The 19,172-nt window shown below is 41.4% G+C and overlaps 1 protein-coding gene across 4 annotated transcripts in view; it reads right to left on the bottom strand.

The window, feature by feature from the left end:
* Positions 1–15,284, bottom strand: part of kazna (kazrin, periplakin interacting protein a) — a 98,543-nt gene extending 83,259 nt beyond the window's left edge. For all 4 annotated transcript variants that reach the window (XM_030783751.1, XM_030783749.1, XM_030783750.1 and 1 more), the window contains exon 1: positions 14,824–15,284. In XM_030783751.1, the coding sequence (XP_030639611.1) occupies positions 14,824–14,992 (169 nt within the window). In that variant the 5' untranslated portion in view covers positions 14,993–15,284. The remainder of the gene's footprint in view (positions 1–14,823) is intronic.
* Positions 15,285–19,172: the final 3,888 nt, after the last annotated feature.

The raw sequence follows: 19,172 nt of genomic DNA, 5'->3' as shown, positions 1-19,172 counted from the left end.
GAAAGAAATTCACAGCAGCTCTTGTTTGCCTTGCAGTCTTGCACCATCTTCATTAATTGATTAACAAATAGGAGGAATGCTCCTCATTTTAACAGCCTTAGCCAAACCACAGATGTGATCTGGAGCGTGCACCAGGGCTTTGAAGCCCCTGTTGTCTGTCGGTGGCAAAACCCCGAAAAACCGTTAGAATATTTTGGCAAGTCCGTCTCTACAAACTTACGTAAGTACCCAGAAACGGTCAAACTACTTTCATTTGTGGCCATGGCGTCATTTGAATCTTGTTTATTTTCTTATGTTGGAGGCAAACACCCTCCAAATTGAGCAGAATTAACAGTTCGTTTAAATACATGAATCTGTGCAGTCTAGCTGACAAATGCTGAAGTCACTATCTAATGACAAGGTAGAGTTAAATACCTCTACCAAAAACATCGACTACATAGATCTAACATGAGGTAGTGTTAAGTTCACGGTCGGAAAGAGAAAATAACAGGTATACTCTGTCAAATATCACACAATATTTGCCAGTTAACGAATGACGAATCTCTGCAGCGCTGAGCAGTCAGCGAGCTGCAAACGCCATCAACCTCACTCCACACCTTTTGTCTCACGACTTTACTGCCTAACGGCAGGGCCGTTCAGGAATGAAACAGTTAGTTCTGTCTAACTGACAAACCTAACCAGGCCTGGTTAGTCCCTAGATAAACATATCACAAACGTCTGAAATCAGGAGTAGGTATACCACTGGTCTAATGTATTATTGCTGGTGAATATGTATGTTGCATATACCAAAAAAAAAGCATTTAAAAGAAGTGCGTTGTAAGCATTTGTCAAGCAGTTGCTAAGCAATATTCTTAAAATTTCCCAGCACGCATCTTCAGTGACATTCTCATAAAAGCTGAAGCCCAGGGGAGCTGTGTCACCTCTTGTCATTTAGAGACCACTGCAGTGGAATATGACTATGACTCAGCAAGGTCAAAGTCGATGACTGAGCATAATCAGCAATAGTGCTTTTCAACAGATCGACTCGCCCGTGAAGAGATGAGGTTATGATAAGCTTTGCTCTCATAACTGCTCAAAGGTTTGTGGTTATTGAGACCTTAAGTATCTATTATGGCTTTTAAATATGAATAAATAGCTGACTTACTGTGGTAATAGAATTAAATAGAGGCTCTTAATACGCGTACTTCTACTGCTGATAGTCTGTAGGGCCCTAGGAAGACTATGAGCCAATTGCATTTGAAGGTGAAGTGAAGTGATATTTCTGATTACATATTAAATCTTCTTTTTTTTTTCCCCAAGAAGGAATTGAATGAAGCACTAATCTCATCAGGTTAAACAGGGCATGCTTAGAGCAAACTGGCATAACACTGAGTTGTTAGTGTGGGTTGGTCACTCAGTCTCATGTTTACTCATTAGTAGGTAAGAATGAGATGTCAAATTTACAGACGTGGCTTTGGCGGGAACACAGCAGCTGGCACGATGATCCATTTGAATCTGCTGTCACGTTACCTTCCCTCATATCAATACATACAATGACTCTCTCTCCCTCCCTCTCTCTCCCTCTCTCTCTCTCTCTCTCTCTCTCTCTCTCTCACACACACACACACACACAAGCACACACCTCCCCATGCCCTCCTCCTGTGTCTGTAATGGTAATCAGGCTGTGCTGGCCTCCCACCTGCTCTAGGTCTGTTTAATTTCTCTCTGCTCTGATGCTTGTGCCAGACAGATTCAGGGGTCCATCTGCGCTCCTGCAGGTCCTCAAGGGCAGGTACAGACACTATGGCACTGCTGCAAGTGACTAACTAAAACACCATGTCAATCACCCGCTTTAATGTTTTCCCCTGTTATTTTTCTTTTCACTTTTAGAGCGCTGTCCATGGAGCAATAAAGTACTCTGAGTTTTAGTTGTAGTCATTTTACAATGTATAAGTGAATGCACTGTAGGGTTATTTACCAAAACCATATGCCCTTGACAGTCTACTGTAAACACTGAGGGGGCTTTCTTTGTATTAATAAACAGTCAAAACAAAGACCACAAGGCAACAAGATGCTGGTCTGACTGTATTCACAGGTGCATTGGGAACAAGTTAAAACATAAGTACACACTTGTATAATAAATTCCCCTCGTTCTTTCTCTCTCTAAATCTTTACACTTAAGTCCCCCTGAATTGTTACTCTTCTTCATGCTCCAGTGTCTCCGTATAGCCTGATCCTTTACAAAAAAATCACAAAAGTACAGCCCAAAACCTATAGCCACCTCCCAACATTCTGAGCAGAGTCCTTTCTGAGCCTGTAGCCATGACAACACTTTCACTACATCTGTGTTGTTAATGAAAACAGAGAGGATGGGGGAGCGAGTTTGGAATAATGAGAATCTTTTAATTTACCCCAACATGTTCACACTTAACAGGAACTGTAGGGCTTTAGTTGTTTTCCTGTCCCCTATCATTGTCATATTTGTTCTAAAATGCACTATATCAATACATACGATACCATAACGACTATTTAAATAAAATCAAGGTTAATGGCGCATAAGCTGTTTTCAGCAGTTATGAAGGATGAGTACTGTTAGCTACTGTTGTCCTGCTGTGATTGTCACATTATGCAGTGAGTGAGTCATGTTAAACAAAACAGAAATCATGCCCATGTTTTCAAAGAAGACTATTCTGAAGGGGGAATAAAAAAGGTATAAATAGCTATAAAGAAATGAGTCTATACGAATCCATCTGTGGATGAGTGACTATTTTCAATTAAAGATATGAATCAGCACTGAAATTCAGTTTCCAACAAAGGCCAATGTGTGGGTATTAGAAGTGAGTTACGACAATGCTCCTTGACAAAGACAAAAGTATAGATCTGACCGTCTCCCGTAGCAACTTTTAGAATGAGCATAGAGTGCAAGGCACAATTATCCTGGAACATGGAGTTTATTGCACAAAAAAGGCACGAACTGTCCATGTTTTCATCTTTAAAAAAAGACTACTCAAATTTGACTCACAGCTCGTCTTCCCTTGGTGATGGAAGTTTTGTTAAGGTTGAAGTTGGGGTTGAGTTTGTTCTGAATATCAAAGCAGCTACTTAGTTGAATTCTTGAACATTTTCTAGAACATCTATGTCTGGACATCTATCTGAAAACACTACGCTTTCCATCTGTTTGTCATTTGTCAACGTACATATATGAGTACATGTAGCCTATGCATCACGTGATGTTTCCTTCAGAGGCCCATTTTTTGGATGGTGGTAAACCTGCCAGGTTTCCCCATCTTGGCTCTGTCTCTCATATGTCTTTTGCAGTGTTGAAAAGCCAACAGTGCCTAGTTCGTGTGTGTGTGTGAGTGTGTGCGTATGTGTACCAGGCTTGGCATTGCACATAGTACTCAGTTATCTCTAGTTGTGCAACCTACCGCCTTGCTACATGGTACTGGGCAGCCAAACTCCACCATCGAGCTTGACAGCATCTGATGACAGGGCCCACCTGCCACGGAAACGGATGACCAATCTGCCTGTCCAGCTCATGCCAAATGTCTCTGTCCAAAATGTTCACAGAGGCCTTCAAAGACAAGTACCCACAGGGATGTACACACAGCAGAAACAAAAAAACCTGGCCAATAGTGTTTACCACCTACCAACTTATTGTGCAGCTCAGCCATTTATGTGGCGCTAATGGAAATTCCTACAAGACAATGAATCTTTGCATCAAGCAAAAAAAAAAGAACAAAACATACTGTCAGAGAGAGAAGGTTAATTACAGGTATAGAAGGCAAAAATATATTTTGTTGAAGCTACTGCGGATGTGACATACCTTCACCTAAGACCTGTTAAAATGACTTGGCCATTGAGTTTAACTCTAGGAATAGATGTGGACATTTTCAAGATACCACTGAGACTCGTAATATAAACATCCTCAAAATGATTACAAAGTGAGGGGTGTTTGAACAGGTTCCTATGCTCTGGGACATATTCTAAAACTTTCCGTAGACACTACATTTCAGGGATCTCACAAATTAGACAGGAGGTAAATGAATATCTTTTATCTTTTGTTTCTCTGTATATTACAGCAATAAAAAAAATAGTGAATAGTTTCTCAGGTGAAGGGAATATTAGTTAATTATGCCCTCTGCTGATTGATCATTTTGATTAATCTGCATTAATTGAACACTTGTATTATTATCACTATTTCTATGACAGATACTTTAAAATGGGCAAACTATGCTGACAGCAAGTTAAATTTTGAAATAATTAAGATCTACATGAAGTTATGAGTTTGTTAAGCGTAATTGTGACTCAAGAGAAATAAGCAGACATGGATAAAATAAAATAAAGCTTGACAATAATTATTATAGACAATATATACATAGTAACGACAAGCAAATGAGTAATATAGGAATCATATAAATAGTAGCAGTATAGTTGACACAAGCTAGTCCAATGGATTGCTATCAAAGGCAGAATGGTAGAATGAGCTTAGGACAGGACAGGAAGATTTCAGGCTGAAGCAAGTCCAAACTGACTTCTGGATTTATTCTTATTACAGAAAGCTGTCAGAGGAGCTAAACTGGAAGCTGCAAAACATCAGTTACTATGGAGTGAAGACAGGTTTAGTTGTAGCTTAGCTACTTGCTAACCCTGAGATGGTCTTGGAAGTTCTCTGGCAAGGAGGTCAATGAAGAGCATGCATGCAGGTAATGGGGACCTAGGTTTTTATGTAGGCTGAAGTTATAGAAAGTTCTACTTCTGTGGTTGAAGTAACTTTATTATAGCTGTATCTGAGGTCAATGAGGGATCAAACACAATTGAGAGGTTGGCTCAGAGTGCAGTCCTATGCAATTACTCCTATGACTGGCAGCATTTAAGTTCAACAACATACCAAGTCATCTGTTCTTTAGTTGTCTGAAGGATCAGACACAATTACAGATCCAGAGAGCTGGAGAGTTATTCCAAGCATAGTTGTTAACAAGAGAGGCATCATCTCTAATGACTGCAAACTCCACAACAACAAAATATGTTTCTGCTCTTGTCCATGAATCACATAATAGGAGTGTTTCAAAAGGCTAAGTTACCGTTTTGGCATTGGCGGTTAATGTTGGAGTATCTGAGCAGGTGACATCTCTTTCACATTATTATGCCATTACATTTATGACACAGTGGAACAGAAAGTTTCCATGGAAGTTCATTACAGCAGGATTCACTATATTTAATCACATGTACAGAGCCCATTTCATGATCCCCAGAATGAATTAAACTTTTGGACGACAGCTCATGTTCCTTCTTATTACTGTCTTTCTGAAAACACACGCGAAAACTCAGTCAAACACAGCATGCAAACAGGAGGTTTTTACAGTTCATTTTACAGTTCCATGTTCACCGTGGAGAGCAGTTAGAGAGTAGAGTTACCTCTGCCTGTCCTGCTCATGTCTTTGAACGTGACAGGTTCCAGATCAGGCATCAGTGCTTTGCTGATGCTAATATCTTTCTCTACTCCTTTGTTTAGGAAGGTGTGAGAGACAGTACACAGTGTAGCAGTCACCATTAAGACTAGCCTGACTTAATGGTGCAACTGGGATTTCTGACAGTGTCTGAGATGCACACCAATCCACTTGTGATTTGGACAATCTAGTAATGAGTGTCTGTTCCTTACACAGGCAAATGTTGCTCAGTTCATCTAGTTTGTGTTCATAAGAAAATAAAAGTCAAAAGTCAAGCCCTCAAGCACAGAGGTCATCTTACATCATAGCAGAGCAAAATTCTGATCTCCACTATTAAACCATGGTGGTCGGTATGATATGCTGTTACATGCAAGCTTACAAAAGGAGGAAAAAAAGACTTTGAGGAAAAGAAAAACAACAATCTTGGAGATCTTGTTGTAACTTGAAAATAGAACAAAACATGATATGATGTCTGATGGCCCCCAATTCTCTGAAGACACGTCTCAGTGGAGAATATTCCTGGTCACTTCTTAACTTCTGTAATATCTGTGTATTTCCCAGTAACTGTATTGGAAAATACTGTATAAGTTCCATGTGCATAATTATTCTTGTTGTATGCCCCCGGATCATGGAAATGACAAACTGTCCTCTACATATGAAGTAAAACTATAAATGTATAATAGTAGTAATCTGCATTTACAGTGTGTTTACAATACGGTAAATGCAGGCGTTTTGTGGTAAACACAAACTAATTAGGGACACAAAACATAAAGGAATTTACATACTTGTCAGTTCTACTGACAAGAATACCACAGTTCTAATTTTCACAGCCCACCTTTGAATTCACTCCTTCACAAATAGTGGTTCGCTGTACCCAGCTATTAGCTGCATCGAGGTTTGATATGAGAGACAAAAAGAAAAAAATATCTTAAACCATAGAGAGTGAGCAAAGTGAATGGAGAGAAAAAGAGTGAGAAGGAAAGCGAAATACCAATTCATCATACAGTCAGTGGCACATTCCCACACAATAACGCCTCCCTTATAAATAATCGCTGTGGTGTCAAATTCCAGTCACGGTAGCAGCGCTCCAATCATTTCCAACAGCACAGTGCTTATCAACGTGTGCACACACAGACACACACACACATACACACTCTATTCTTTCAGCTCACTCAAGGCTGGTGCCATAGCTGTACGCTTTTAATATCTTCCAATCACTGGAATTATTCACGCTGCAACACTCACAAAGCTACTGGCCAATCATCTAAATACCCAAAAATTACACCCTGAAACATCTGTGATCTAATATGCATTCCAAAAAAAATATAAAAAAGAATGTGTGCCTCTTTATCAGGCCCTAATGTCATGTCCCGCGCAAATAATGAAGAGCTTAATCAAGGCTTTCAGTTTTTCTTCATTCAAGGATTCTGAAAAGTAGCTTGTGAATTAATCTGCAGCAGTTTTCTTACAGACTCTAAACCACAGAATCCTAAATGTTATCTGTTTCCCACATATAATTACAGATTTGCTAAATTAGCACCCACAGAAAAAGTAAGCTTTGTGTAAAATCTTGTACCATTGCTGTCAAAATGCTAGGACCAAGACTCTAAATTAGAGTGCGTAATGCCTGCTCTCTGAATCAGCTTGACACATCTTTGCCCTGTAAAGTGGCCGTTAATTGCAGTGGAGTATGGGTAATGTCATTGATTAGCAGGCACAGGGACACAGGGACCATCTGCTGTTGAGTGCAGAGGCTGTCGGCATCAGCTGGAGTAGGGCAGTCCAGAGGGGCATGACAGCAGCGACAAACTAGCGCTAAAGGGCACCACGACAACCAGAGCACAGGCACAAATGCTGATATACAAAGGTGACTCTTACAAATAGATGACCCTTTATGACACAGGCTGCTCGTTCAAAGGCAGTCTACCGAATGAATGACCGCTTACTGCGACTAACACCTCAAAGAGTAATTTACTTTGGCCAAATAGGAATACATGAAGAGAAAACAAGACAGTGACAACGTTTTTGCGCAATGGTGTATTTCATTTTTAAAATAACAGCACTGCAATACTCGGACGTCAGTGCTTTCTTTGGCAAGCGTACAGAAGTCATATAGCCTATGGTACACAAACAGAAAACAGAGACGGCACGTCAAATTCCTCATGACACTTCTATTGTGCACATGCACTCTAAACAGCATAATGACTGTGTACACATGGAGAATCCGGGTTATTGCGTGGTGGGGGGGGGGGGGGGGGGGGGCATTGTTTTTAACATTGACAAGGACACTGAAGACTGCAAATACTACAAGCACATCACGTGGTCTACATTTAGATCTCATATATGTTAAAAACTGCTCTGAAAACAAACATTACTAATTCTTGTCCACTTAAATTCTTGACATAGGTTGGAATGTACGTATTTCTGTAGATGTTATTTGTCATGAACTGGCATTTGCTTTGTTCCTATCAGGTTTTTAGGCAGTTTTACACTCAGGGTTGTCCGTGTTTGCTGGGTAACTTGACCTCCATCTGGCTCACATCCGTTCCTGCCCATTGTTCAGACACAATCGTTCCCGATCTGCTTTAAGGAGGGAGCATGGTACAAAACAGCCCTCCGTCACTTCTGAAAGAGGCTGAGGAATGCTGTGATCTAACTGGAGAAAGAAAGGCCTTGTGTGGCGAGAATGGAAATAGACAAGCCGTACCCTACTGGCTGGGCTCAACTGTGAAAAGATTTTTCATTCATACCCTCCCGCTGCATGTCTGGACACAACACAGAGAGGCTTTAATTCTTATTTATTTCACTTAGCTTGCTGATCAAGAACAATATGTAACATGACTATTCTGAAAAAGTAGTGGGTAGTTGGGAGAGAAAGTCATTATAATTTTGGATAGCAATGAGTATTACAGCCTTAAGGCCTTTCTAGAAAAAAAAAGTCATAGTTTTGTCAATTTGCATGACATCCATGAAAGAGAAATTATCATATAGTCACTGGTAACAAGCTTTGGCCCAGAACTGAAAAGCGCACTTGTGTACACACACACTCACGCAGTTGTTATCACCTGGCTGTTATAGGAGCACAGTTCTGTGGGTATCCTGTCTTTGTACAGTTTTCAAGTTCCTACATTTAGATTGTTGCCATCAAATGCAGCATAATGCTTAAGCACTGGTGTGATTACACTCTGGACAAGAGGCTAATTAGCATCTTAAGAGTCCCTTACTATAATAGAGCCAACTCAATAGATCATTACATTAGAGAACATATCATTGACCTTTTCATTAAGTAGGGTGTAAATGTAGTGTGGTATAATGACATGAGAGTATTTCGGGTCTGAGGTAACATAGCACTTTGTCTATTATTGAAAATACTTAAAAGGTAAGCTCTGAGAAAGCAAAATGGGTCCGAGTGCTATTGACTACTTCCATTCAGTTGCAGTTTGGCTTTTCTTTCAGATCGTTTCCTGGTGTTTTTTCTTTGTTCCATGATAACTTGTCTTTTCTTCTTGTCTTCTCTTTCCCTCTCCCTCTTGCTCTTGCCTGGGTCTCTACACTGTACAGCGTTCTGCTCATCTTATCTCAGTTTCTCTTCTCTTCTCTTCTCTTCTCTTCTCTTCTCTTCTCTTCTCTTCTCTTCTCTTCTCTTCTCCATTTTGGTCTCTTCCTCTCTTGTCTTTTTATCTTCTTTTTCATTACTCTGTTTACCCCTATCAGTTCCATCAATTCTCCTTTCTTCCTTTCTCTCTTGTCTCCTCTCCCCTCCTCTTTCTCCATCCTTTCCTATCTGTCACATAAATCATTGTGAATTTGCTGTATAAATCTGTCCAGAATATGAGGGGAAAATACAACTACTCAGTCACTCTGTATAGCTCATGTTTGAGTTTGAGTTTGAACATATAATATGTGTACCACTCAATATACAAAGTGCCTCTCCCAGCTGACAAAGCATAGATATTATATGCAACCACAGGGGAGTAGAGCAGATGAAAGAGACCTGTATGAGTTGATGGGCAATTTAGCTGTCAATGGAGGATAATGGCCAGAGCATTAGCAGTGCTGCTGCGCTACCTGGGCAAAGCGTTCAGGGTCAGCGTTGCCGTTAATGTCAGATAATGCGTGAAGATCGCCCTGGCAACCGGCGCTGATGCCTAGATAGAGTCGGGGAGGGATGGAGTTCTGCCAGGAGCAGAATTAACCGTGACATGGTCAGAGCAGAACTCTAATGTTCAAAGACAACAGTATACTTCAGCTGAGTCAAACGATAAAGGCCTTTCCGTGAATAGAGATGGGATGTAAAAGTGGCATGACTACACCGGTCTGCATGTGTGGCTAAACACTGAATAGCAGCTGGTCAGAATGACAACGAAGGAAGCAGTTGATTTTCAAAAGCTTTTAACAAGTGCTACACACCAGCTTTTTTACATATTCAAAACCATAAGCAAGACACGGCATGTAGTGAATGTGTTTACCACGCGCCAGTTATAATATATGCTGATTGCTTAGCATATCATGCTCTGTAACAGTGAATGCATTAAGGGTAACTTCAGCAGCTCCAAATTTTTTTAGCAATGCTATTCACTGGCTGAGAAATACAGGCAACAATTCAAGCAGCCCTTGCAAAGCAAGCTGATTTGAAAGGACAAAATTATTCATTAGACTAATTAAAGAGGTGAGAGTGTGGCGTAGCAAAACCCTTGAAAGCAGGTCTGACTTAAAAACTTCATTCAAGAATGGAAGGGTAAGAGGCCGATACGGTGCGTTTACTGCCAGGTACAGAAAAGAGTTTGAGTGCCTTTTCTGTGTTTATGGCTTTGTTGGAGCCTCCTCAGGACTCCTGCACTGTAAAAGGCTATCAGCATTTCCAGCACATTGCGAAACCCCGCGGGGGCCTTGCATGTCAAAATCATATTAGAGCGCAGTATAATCTAAATGAAATTGCGTGTTGGTGTCTATAGCTCCCTGCACCACTGCACTCCGATATCAAAGATGAAGAGTAGGTTGCTGGCATAACTAGAAAGAGCCAAGTGAGAAGAAAAAACAGCCCAAACGAAAGAGATGAGTGAAAATCCCCGAAAGTAATTATGGTTCTTGTTATGTGTCCAATCACAGCTCTCCAAACCTGTCAACAGCCAATCATGGTTTGCAATTTCTTCACCATAGGCGATACAGTGTTTGACATCACAAATAGTTACACAGTGGGTACAACACATTGAGTTTCTTTTGAAATGAGATTCAGAATTCAGAATTCTGTTTATAGTTGTGATCATGTAATGAGAGAAACTGGCAAATCATGCGAAAAATGTTTATTTGTGGAAACTAAACAGCATTGAACATTATTCAAACCGGTCTTGGAGAGAGCACCAATTACAGCAGTAAAAAAAAGAAAAAGAAAAAAAAGAACATTAAAATGCCTTATGACAAACATTACTTTTACCCTGAGAATGTACCTTTTTTTTCTCAATACCAAAAATCTCTATATCTGTACTTCTTTCTCAACTCTCATAATCTGTTATGCTGAAGATTTCATTATACAAACACAGGACTGCTCTAATGAAGTAACCAACGTGCTTTGCAAAGGCAGCTCTTTGTATGACGGAACAGAATATCGGTGTTCACTAAGGCCTATTAATATGCAAGGCCGGTATCCTAATTAACTCCAAGACACCGTTCCCCTCCGTCTCTAAACGATGTAAGAAGCCTGCTGCTGGGACTTTGATCCTGCTGATAGCACTTCTGTGAAAGACAAATAAGTTTTCGCCTTTTTTTTTTAAAAATTTTTACCCCCTTATTTATCCTATGGACCAGTCACATATTTCATTACTAATGATTAGCCCACAGGGTTGGTGCACTTTGTTTATCCTGATTAGTCGTATAATTACATTTGATAAGATGATCAAGAAAAAAAAATTAAATAATGCTGTTGATTAGCCAGAGGACCGACTGCTTAAAGCCTGATTTTAACAAGGCGACCGTCTACTTTATATTAATGTGCTGAGGAATAAGGTGTGTATGCATCAATCACATATTCATGTATTCAGGGACAGATTTACATGTGCTCAAACAGACTGACAATCTATAATATTCGCTAGAGAAAAAAAAAAAAAAAAAGATTTTCAGGCCAGTCGTCTTAACTGAAATATAATAAGACATATAAAGCACAGGGAGATTAAGCTCTAGATATTAGATTATTAAAGTATGAAACCATAAGGCATCAAAAGGTTGTATTCTTCAAAAGGCAATGAATAATTGTATTGTATCTTTTAATATGCTGAACAAGCCATACATTAAAATAACTGACCAAGCACTATTGTAGTTTAGTGAGCAGTTACGTGTGGGGGAAAAAGGATGGATGATTAGTGATGAGAGAGAGAGAGAGAGAGAGAGAGAGAGATGGAGAAAAAGAGAAAAGTTTTACAATAGCAACAAGAGTGCTACATCCTATCAGCTCCCAAATGTAAGAAGCTATCAGAGTCAAAGTACAAATCATTTCCGGGACGTCTCTGGGGAAAGAAATAGAGAATGAGAGGTGGTTTTTTTTTCTGTTTCCTTTTGTAGCTGCAGGGGCTCATTTTCACAGTTTGATGTTTGAAGAGAGACAAATCTCATCTAAGTCAGCGAGCTTCCAGGTGCTCCACGCTAGAACAACATTCTTATCTTTCTGTCAAACAGCAATCTCTTCAGATAATGACGAGCTTTTCAACGAAAACAAAAGTAACATAGGAGAAAGCAGAGCAAACGTTAAAGCATGAACAGCTGCTACGTTCGCGTATACCGCGCGGTCATGAATTGATGGCTCGCTCCAGCTCACGTCCATACACGTTCACTTGAATCCTCACAGGCAGTTCCAATCTACAGAGATTACAGTAGTTTGTATTCAGAGAGCAACTGGATGTGCTGAGTCAGAGTGGTTTGAGGGGGTCAGTGCTCCTCATTAAACCCTGTGATCAGTTTACAGAAGAATAGGCAGAGGGAAGTAATGCGCCATTCATTCACACCATAACCTCACTGCAATGCTATTGTAACTCAATGACTCCAGCAACTTTTCCTATCAGCGTATGGTCTAACTGTATCGCCACCATTATTCAGCAGTACTCGCTATGCTTACAAGGTGGAAATGGGTTTTTTTGGGGTTTTTTTTTTTTTTTTTTGAGGAGAGACGAGAAGTACTTCTCATCTGATAAAGTATGGGGTGAATTGTGTGTGTGTGTGTATGTGTGTGTGTGTGTGTGTGTTATTGTGCTGATCTTACAGCATCACACTCAGCTCCCTATGGTCCCAGAACAAGCTGGGCTGCGGAGTGAACCCACGCCCCTGACACACACTTCCCCCAGTGCTTTACTCAGGTAATAAATTACTGCCTCATCCTTTTGTTCCACCGAGCCCTGCACCACACTGGGACACTGGGAGGCGAGAGAGAGAGAGAGTGTTTGAGTGTGTGTGTGTGTGTGTGCGCGCGCGCGTGCATGTGTGTGTCTATGTCTGTGTCTGTGAGTGAGTGAGTGTGTGAATGCACACATGTGTTTTTGTATGAGAGAGAAAGGGTGTGCATCTCTTTGTGTGTGAGTGGGTGTGTGTGTGAGAGAGAGTGCGTATATGTGAACGAGAAGAAAGAGAGAGAGAGAGGAACAGATAAGAGAGAAACAAAAAGGAAACATACTGTGGATGCATGTGAGTTGTCAATTTTTTAAATGACACTTTTTTTCCTGATGTTGCAGAAATCATTTTTATTAGCTTACAGTGTCAAAAAAGCTGTTTTGGAATGTCATTAGTCATCACAAGTTTTCATACATGATTGTATGTCACAGTAAGGTTAAAAACAAACCGAAGACAGGAGGCTATGCACTTTTTCCAGATCTGCGTGTGTGTGTGTGTGTTTTTTTTTTTCTTTAAATCAGTAGTAAGCTCCACTGTATAGAGCTTCCCAGCCCCGGAGCTGCTGAGAAATGTGAGAACGTCTCTTCATTTGACAGATTCGCTGATGGGAATGCGTGACGTTGCTTCAACAAACACACACACATGCAACATACATGCACAGCAACGCAACTAACTCTTGAAAAAATCCCGACCCGCAGTACAGGGTCACCGCGTCCGGTTGTGTCCCTGTCAGAGTAAGCGTACAGAATAACTCAGACTTTGTCAGACATTTAAGACAAAATGAATTCAATGTAAATAGCTTTTAAAGCTATCAAGATTAAAGAAACCTTTTTTTTTTCTTTTCGTTTCCGTGTAATGTTGAAACATCATTAGCAGGGAAAGAAACCCTCTTGATGGTCTGTCGAACAAACTCAGTTTGTTTAGTCAGTTCATTGCCTCGCAAATAGAGACAACTGACCAAAAGAGCCAATGACCGCTGTGGTGAACCTAAACTAAATGCAGAACAAAACTAAAAAATTCCAGCTATTATCAGTAGCTACAACATACTCAGAGTTCTTAAGTAAACAATGTTACAAAACAGGAGGAGAAAAAAATGCGAATAGATGGGGATACAACAGAGAAATCAATAATTTTTGCATTTGAAAAGCCAGTGTGGATTTTACACTGGATAGACTCTGACACAAACTATAAATGGCAAAAGATGACCTCTAAACATGGAGAGTTTAGTTTACTAAGACAACAAAAGCAGCTGTTCCACGTGAACTGCTCAGACTGGGACATAAGGGAACCTTTGGAAACAGCTACACATGGGTCACCATTCAGCATGTCCTGCTGTCACACGGACTAAGACTGCCACAAACGCTCAAAGTCTGTCTTACTGCTGAGGAGGGAAGTGTTGGTGACACACATACTCAAATGACAAATACTAACACATGCTCTCTTTAGATGGATGGATACAGAGACACAGTGAACAGCTTATTCTGTGTATATCAGAAAAAAGCCAAGGAAACATCAGAACGGGTCTCCTGTTTCTTCTCTCTCTCTCTCTCTCTCTCTCTCTCCTTTCCTGGTTCTCCTGGCCCATTGCAGGGTTCAGGGGTTAATTATTGAACATAGAGTGAACCAGCTGAGAGAGGCAGAGAGGCATGGAAGAGGGGGAGCGTAGGAGGGGGGGGGGGCCAGACAGGGGTTGTAGAGGGGGAACAGTGAGTTGACATCCAGCAGAACACTCATTCATGCACCCCTAATCCTGCCCCATTCATCCCAGTCACACAATCTGTTTTAAAAACACGGAAAACGCATGAGTTCTCATTCACCCCCCCCAACACACACACACACACACACACACACACACACACACACACACACACACAACCAGTTCAGTACTCTCTTTCTCTCTAACACACACACACTCACACACATACTCTTTCTATCTCTCTATCTCTCTCTCTCTTTCTTTCTCTCCCTCTCTCTCTCTGTGAAAACACAAACCGGCAGCATGACAGAAGTGTTTTCTTACCATGGTGGTTGTGCTGGTGGTTCTCCAGAACAGCCGGCTCTCCTGCCCCGAGTTCAGCTAGTCTGCGGCTGGTGGCAGTCAGCTCTGAGCGCAGGTTAGTTACCTCCTGACTGGCTGACTGGATGGCCCCGTCGATCCGCTGAGCCAACTGTTTGTTGTCCTCCATCATTTTAAGGATCTTAGCCTGAGAAAAGAATCCAAACAAGGTGTCATGGTCTCAGTGGGAAGAAAAAGAAAAGAAAAGCGATACTGTCTCTCCTCTCTTTTCTTGCTCCTCAGTAGTGATGTTTCTCCAGATCTGAACTGAAAAAAAAAAAAAAAAAAAAAATCAAAAAGCAGAAGTGAAAATCCTGAACAGTTTCTTAACAGATCCTTCAGAGAGAATGGAAACGTATTAAAGAGCCTCTTAGCCACAGGCAATGGCATGGAAGGATGTGCATGCGTATGTGAGAGAGTGTGTGTGTGTGTGTGTGCGTGTTTGTGTTTTGAGTGTGTGAGAGTTCAGGAAAAGAATGAGAAAGCGAGCGCTCTCCCTCTGTGCTTTTGAGCTCTCAGCTGCCGCGCACTGGCTGAAAGGACACCGAGCATGTAGAAGCGACGAGTGCCTTTTTTAAATGGACTGCACCATCTGCAGGGGAAGAGGCGGGGGGGGGCAGAGAGAGAGAAGCTGGTTGAGGAATGCGCCATTCTCAGTCAGCTCGTCTGAGCGTAACACAGTTTCACACTTTTCAGTAGTCCTGTAACTAAGCGTCTGCTAAGTTGAAATGTTTTGTTCTACCTCAGCAGAGTTTGGAAATGATGTAAGAACCCCCAGTGAACTGTGTGAACTCTCTCTCTCTCTCTCTCTCTCTCTCTCTCTCTCTGCTTTTCTCTCTTTCTCTCTCTCTCATTCTTCCCTCATTACTAATTCAGGGCATTGTCCCAAACAACTCTGCCCTGCTAGAGGAGACAGTAGGGGTGGGGTCTACTGTTTCAAGAACTGTAGGAGGGAGAAAAAATGTAAACCAGCTGAGGAGAGTAGATAGAATACAACACCCACATTTCTGTGATGCCCAAACTGTGGAAACCTTTTATCCTATGATAAAACCTATTATCCTAAGATAATATGTGCTTAGGTACAACTGTGTGTGTGTGTGTGTGTGTGTGTGAGTGAGTGAGAAAGAGAGAGAGAGAGAGAGAGAGAGAGAGAGAGCACAAGAAATAAAGACCCTGCTGAGTTGCCCTTAGAAAAAACACCACGTCGCCTACACAGGAAACAGCCTCAATGACTACCACCTGTTTTTATATTAAGGGGTAATCCATCATACTGAACAATGCAGAGACAAAGTACATGATGCCCCCCCCCCCCTTCCTTGTATGGTGTGCAATCAAAATATACTTTGGTGTTTTGGCAGTGGTTTTGATAATAGAAGCAGTTTGTTAACTCTATGGAAAAACCCTTAGTTTTTATGTAAGTAGATGACCTTTTAAATGGTTTGGATTAGAAGCTCAAATAAATTTTGTGTTCCTTACACTGCTTTTTTCTCCAAACACAAAAAATGGAAATGTTGTTAACTTTTGAAACAAATAAGAAACAAAAGTCTAAACTGTTTGCAAATGAAACGGTCCGAATGGTGTGAATGCAGAAAACCCAAACAGTTTGGTTAATTGTTTTGTAAATGCCAGTTGCATTGATATTCAGGGACTGCAGAATATTCTGGAAGGTCACTTGTGCAATGGCACTTCGGTGCAAAGTGATTTCACCATGCCCTCGTATACACGAAAATGAAGGTCGTCTACTGTTTGAAACGCATTGTTGGGTTCCTCAGACAGACGCGCTCGCGCACACACACACACACACACACACACACACATATAAACACACACACACACACACACACACAGAGGCTATTCAGTTTCTTTTGTCCTGCTTGCTGTCCCCACGCCTTCATATACCAGTGAAGGGAGCGTGCCTGCTGCCCCACCCATGTTCAATCAACCAAACACTGGATGACAGCTGTGTATTGTCTGGTCTCATGAAGATGATCCATGGTACTGCCTCATCTTCTTGGGACTGTCCAGCATAGAGCAGTTCCACTTTATAGTTACTATTGTCTCTATTATGCACAGTTTGTCTTAAAATGTAATCATAACAAACGTCCCTAAGAGCTTTAAATAAATGTCATGACAGTCTTTATTAATCCAGCTGCCTTTATTTCAATGCAAAAAGTCGTAGTCATGAAAAGGTAATTGCCTATGTGGTGTTATATTCCTGTCATTAGCTGCAATATAGAATAGATGCACATGATAGAATGAGCCCTGGGATAGGTGATTTAGAGGGAAACCAAACTCTGTGCAGTTTCACTATTGATCCGTACTGTGTATATGGTGGTTGTGCGTATGAGTGTTTCTATGAATGAATGAAAGTGAAGAGGGTTTTTATCCATAATAGCTGTGTGTGTGTGTGTGTTTGTTTGTGAGATGGTCTGTGTACGTACACACTACGATAATTGGGTGAACAGACCACCCCCCACCCACCCCCCAAAAACACACACACACACACACACACACACACACACACACACACACCACGCTCACACACACAGATGCGCAGGACACAGAGCTGCTCCCTCGTCGCTCCTCGGAGGCAGCTCAGATTGCCAGCCCTCTGAATGCATGTCCCTCTGTTATAAATGGGAAGCCCTCTGAATGCATGTTCTTCTGTTATAAATGGGAAGCCCTCTGAATGCATGTTCTTCTGTTATAAATGGGAAGCCCCTACAGGCACATGCGACACATTATTCATCAGAGTGTCAGCCAGACTAATACTACTATGATGAGTCCTCTTGCCCTAAGAGACTTGATTAAAACAAAGCAGGGGTGGCCAGGGTGCACAGTGCCGTGGACCCCTCTGTGTAATTAGAGGAGGCACATATGTCTCCTAACCCTCAACTCCCATTGGGAGTGGATGGCAGCAGGAGGGGCGGGGCAGGGAAGGGGCAGGATGTCCGGACTGATTATTGATCAGAGACAGGACCGGGCCAAACACGTATATAGAAGTGTTTACTGAGGTGATGTGAGGTGTAGATGTAGAGGCAAGGAAACATGCTTATGTAGACACATATGTAATTTTACACCCATACACACAGTTATGTCTGTACAGGCAGTTAATAAAGGCAGAGAAAAGACAGAGACTTGAACATCAGTAGGTGACTATATTGTATAAGTCATATGGACTAAGAAAGAACACACACCATGTGCACACACTTTTGTGTTTGTTTGCGTTTGTGTTTGTGTTTTTGCGTGTGTGGGTGTGCGCTTGCGCATGCGCGCACGCCCGTAAACACGCTGGGAGTATTACACATCCCACTCCATGGCAGCTGCTGACAGAGGAGAAAGTGTAAAGTGGAGGTGAAGAGAACTGAGGGGGACTCTCTGCTCTTTAATCCAGTCTGATACCCTGAGAGTCAGCCTCTTACTTCAGAAAAAAAAAAAAAAACAACTTAAAGAGGAAGCTCTCCTCCTCCTCTTCCTCACAGTTGGCACTCTGAAAAGTTTAAGGCAAAAAAAAAAAAAAAAGGTCGAAAAAGGTTTTGGTTCAGTATAGCTCCGAACCACTTCTGAAATTTGGGTCTCTAAAAAAGATCATTTCCCTTCAGGATAGAGATGAAAATTTTTAAATGTAAACAAAGCCCACACAAGCGAATCTATGCTGCCTGGCAGAACCCTTTTCCTCTGTTGGGATTCAGAGGCAAAGCTGTGTGACAGACTGTTGTGGCTTTGTTTACCCCCAATATATATTTATACCAAACAAGAGCCCGACCGCTTTAATGATCTAAATTTCGTACATCGATACGTAGCCAACTTAATAGCCACTGAAAGATTAACGATCAGTTATCGCCCACTAACATTATTAAATGCAGAGTAAGCCAAATACATTTGAAAGGAGTGAAGTGAGGCTGTGTGAGAACAGAATGTGGGAGTAGAATGAGAGTGACAGCTTGACAGCCAAACGTAAGTCTGTCATTTCAGAGGAACCGAAAGATATCTCCAACTTCCTCTCAAATCCCAGTTTAACCCTTTGGCAATGGTAATGATGACTGGCAAGCAAAAAACACACATACTGAGCCATACAGAGACCACTGCCAAAAAGAGCAAATGATTTTCTTTCTGTCTTTCTTTCTTTTTTTTTCTTTTTTTTTTCCCCTGGATGTTATCACTACACAATGGCAGGGAGTCTCATGCTTTCCTGTCTGGGGCGCTGTGAGGAAAAAAAAAATAACCTTGTCCTTGGCCAACTTTGCTGACAAATCTTAGTCAGACTCAAAGAGAGAGAAAGTGGGTGTGGGAGGGACACACTGACAACATTA

This window comes from Chanos chanos, chromosome 9 (genome assembly GCF_902362185.1).
Source record: "Chanos chanos chromosome 9, fChaCha1.1, whole genome shotgun sequence".
In the NCBI taxonomy this organism is placed as follows: domain Eukaryota; kingdom Metazoa; phylum Chordata; class Actinopteri; order Gonorynchiformes; family Chanidae; genus Chanos; species Chanos chanos.
This window is presented reverse-complemented; position numbering and strand designations above follow the sequence as displayed.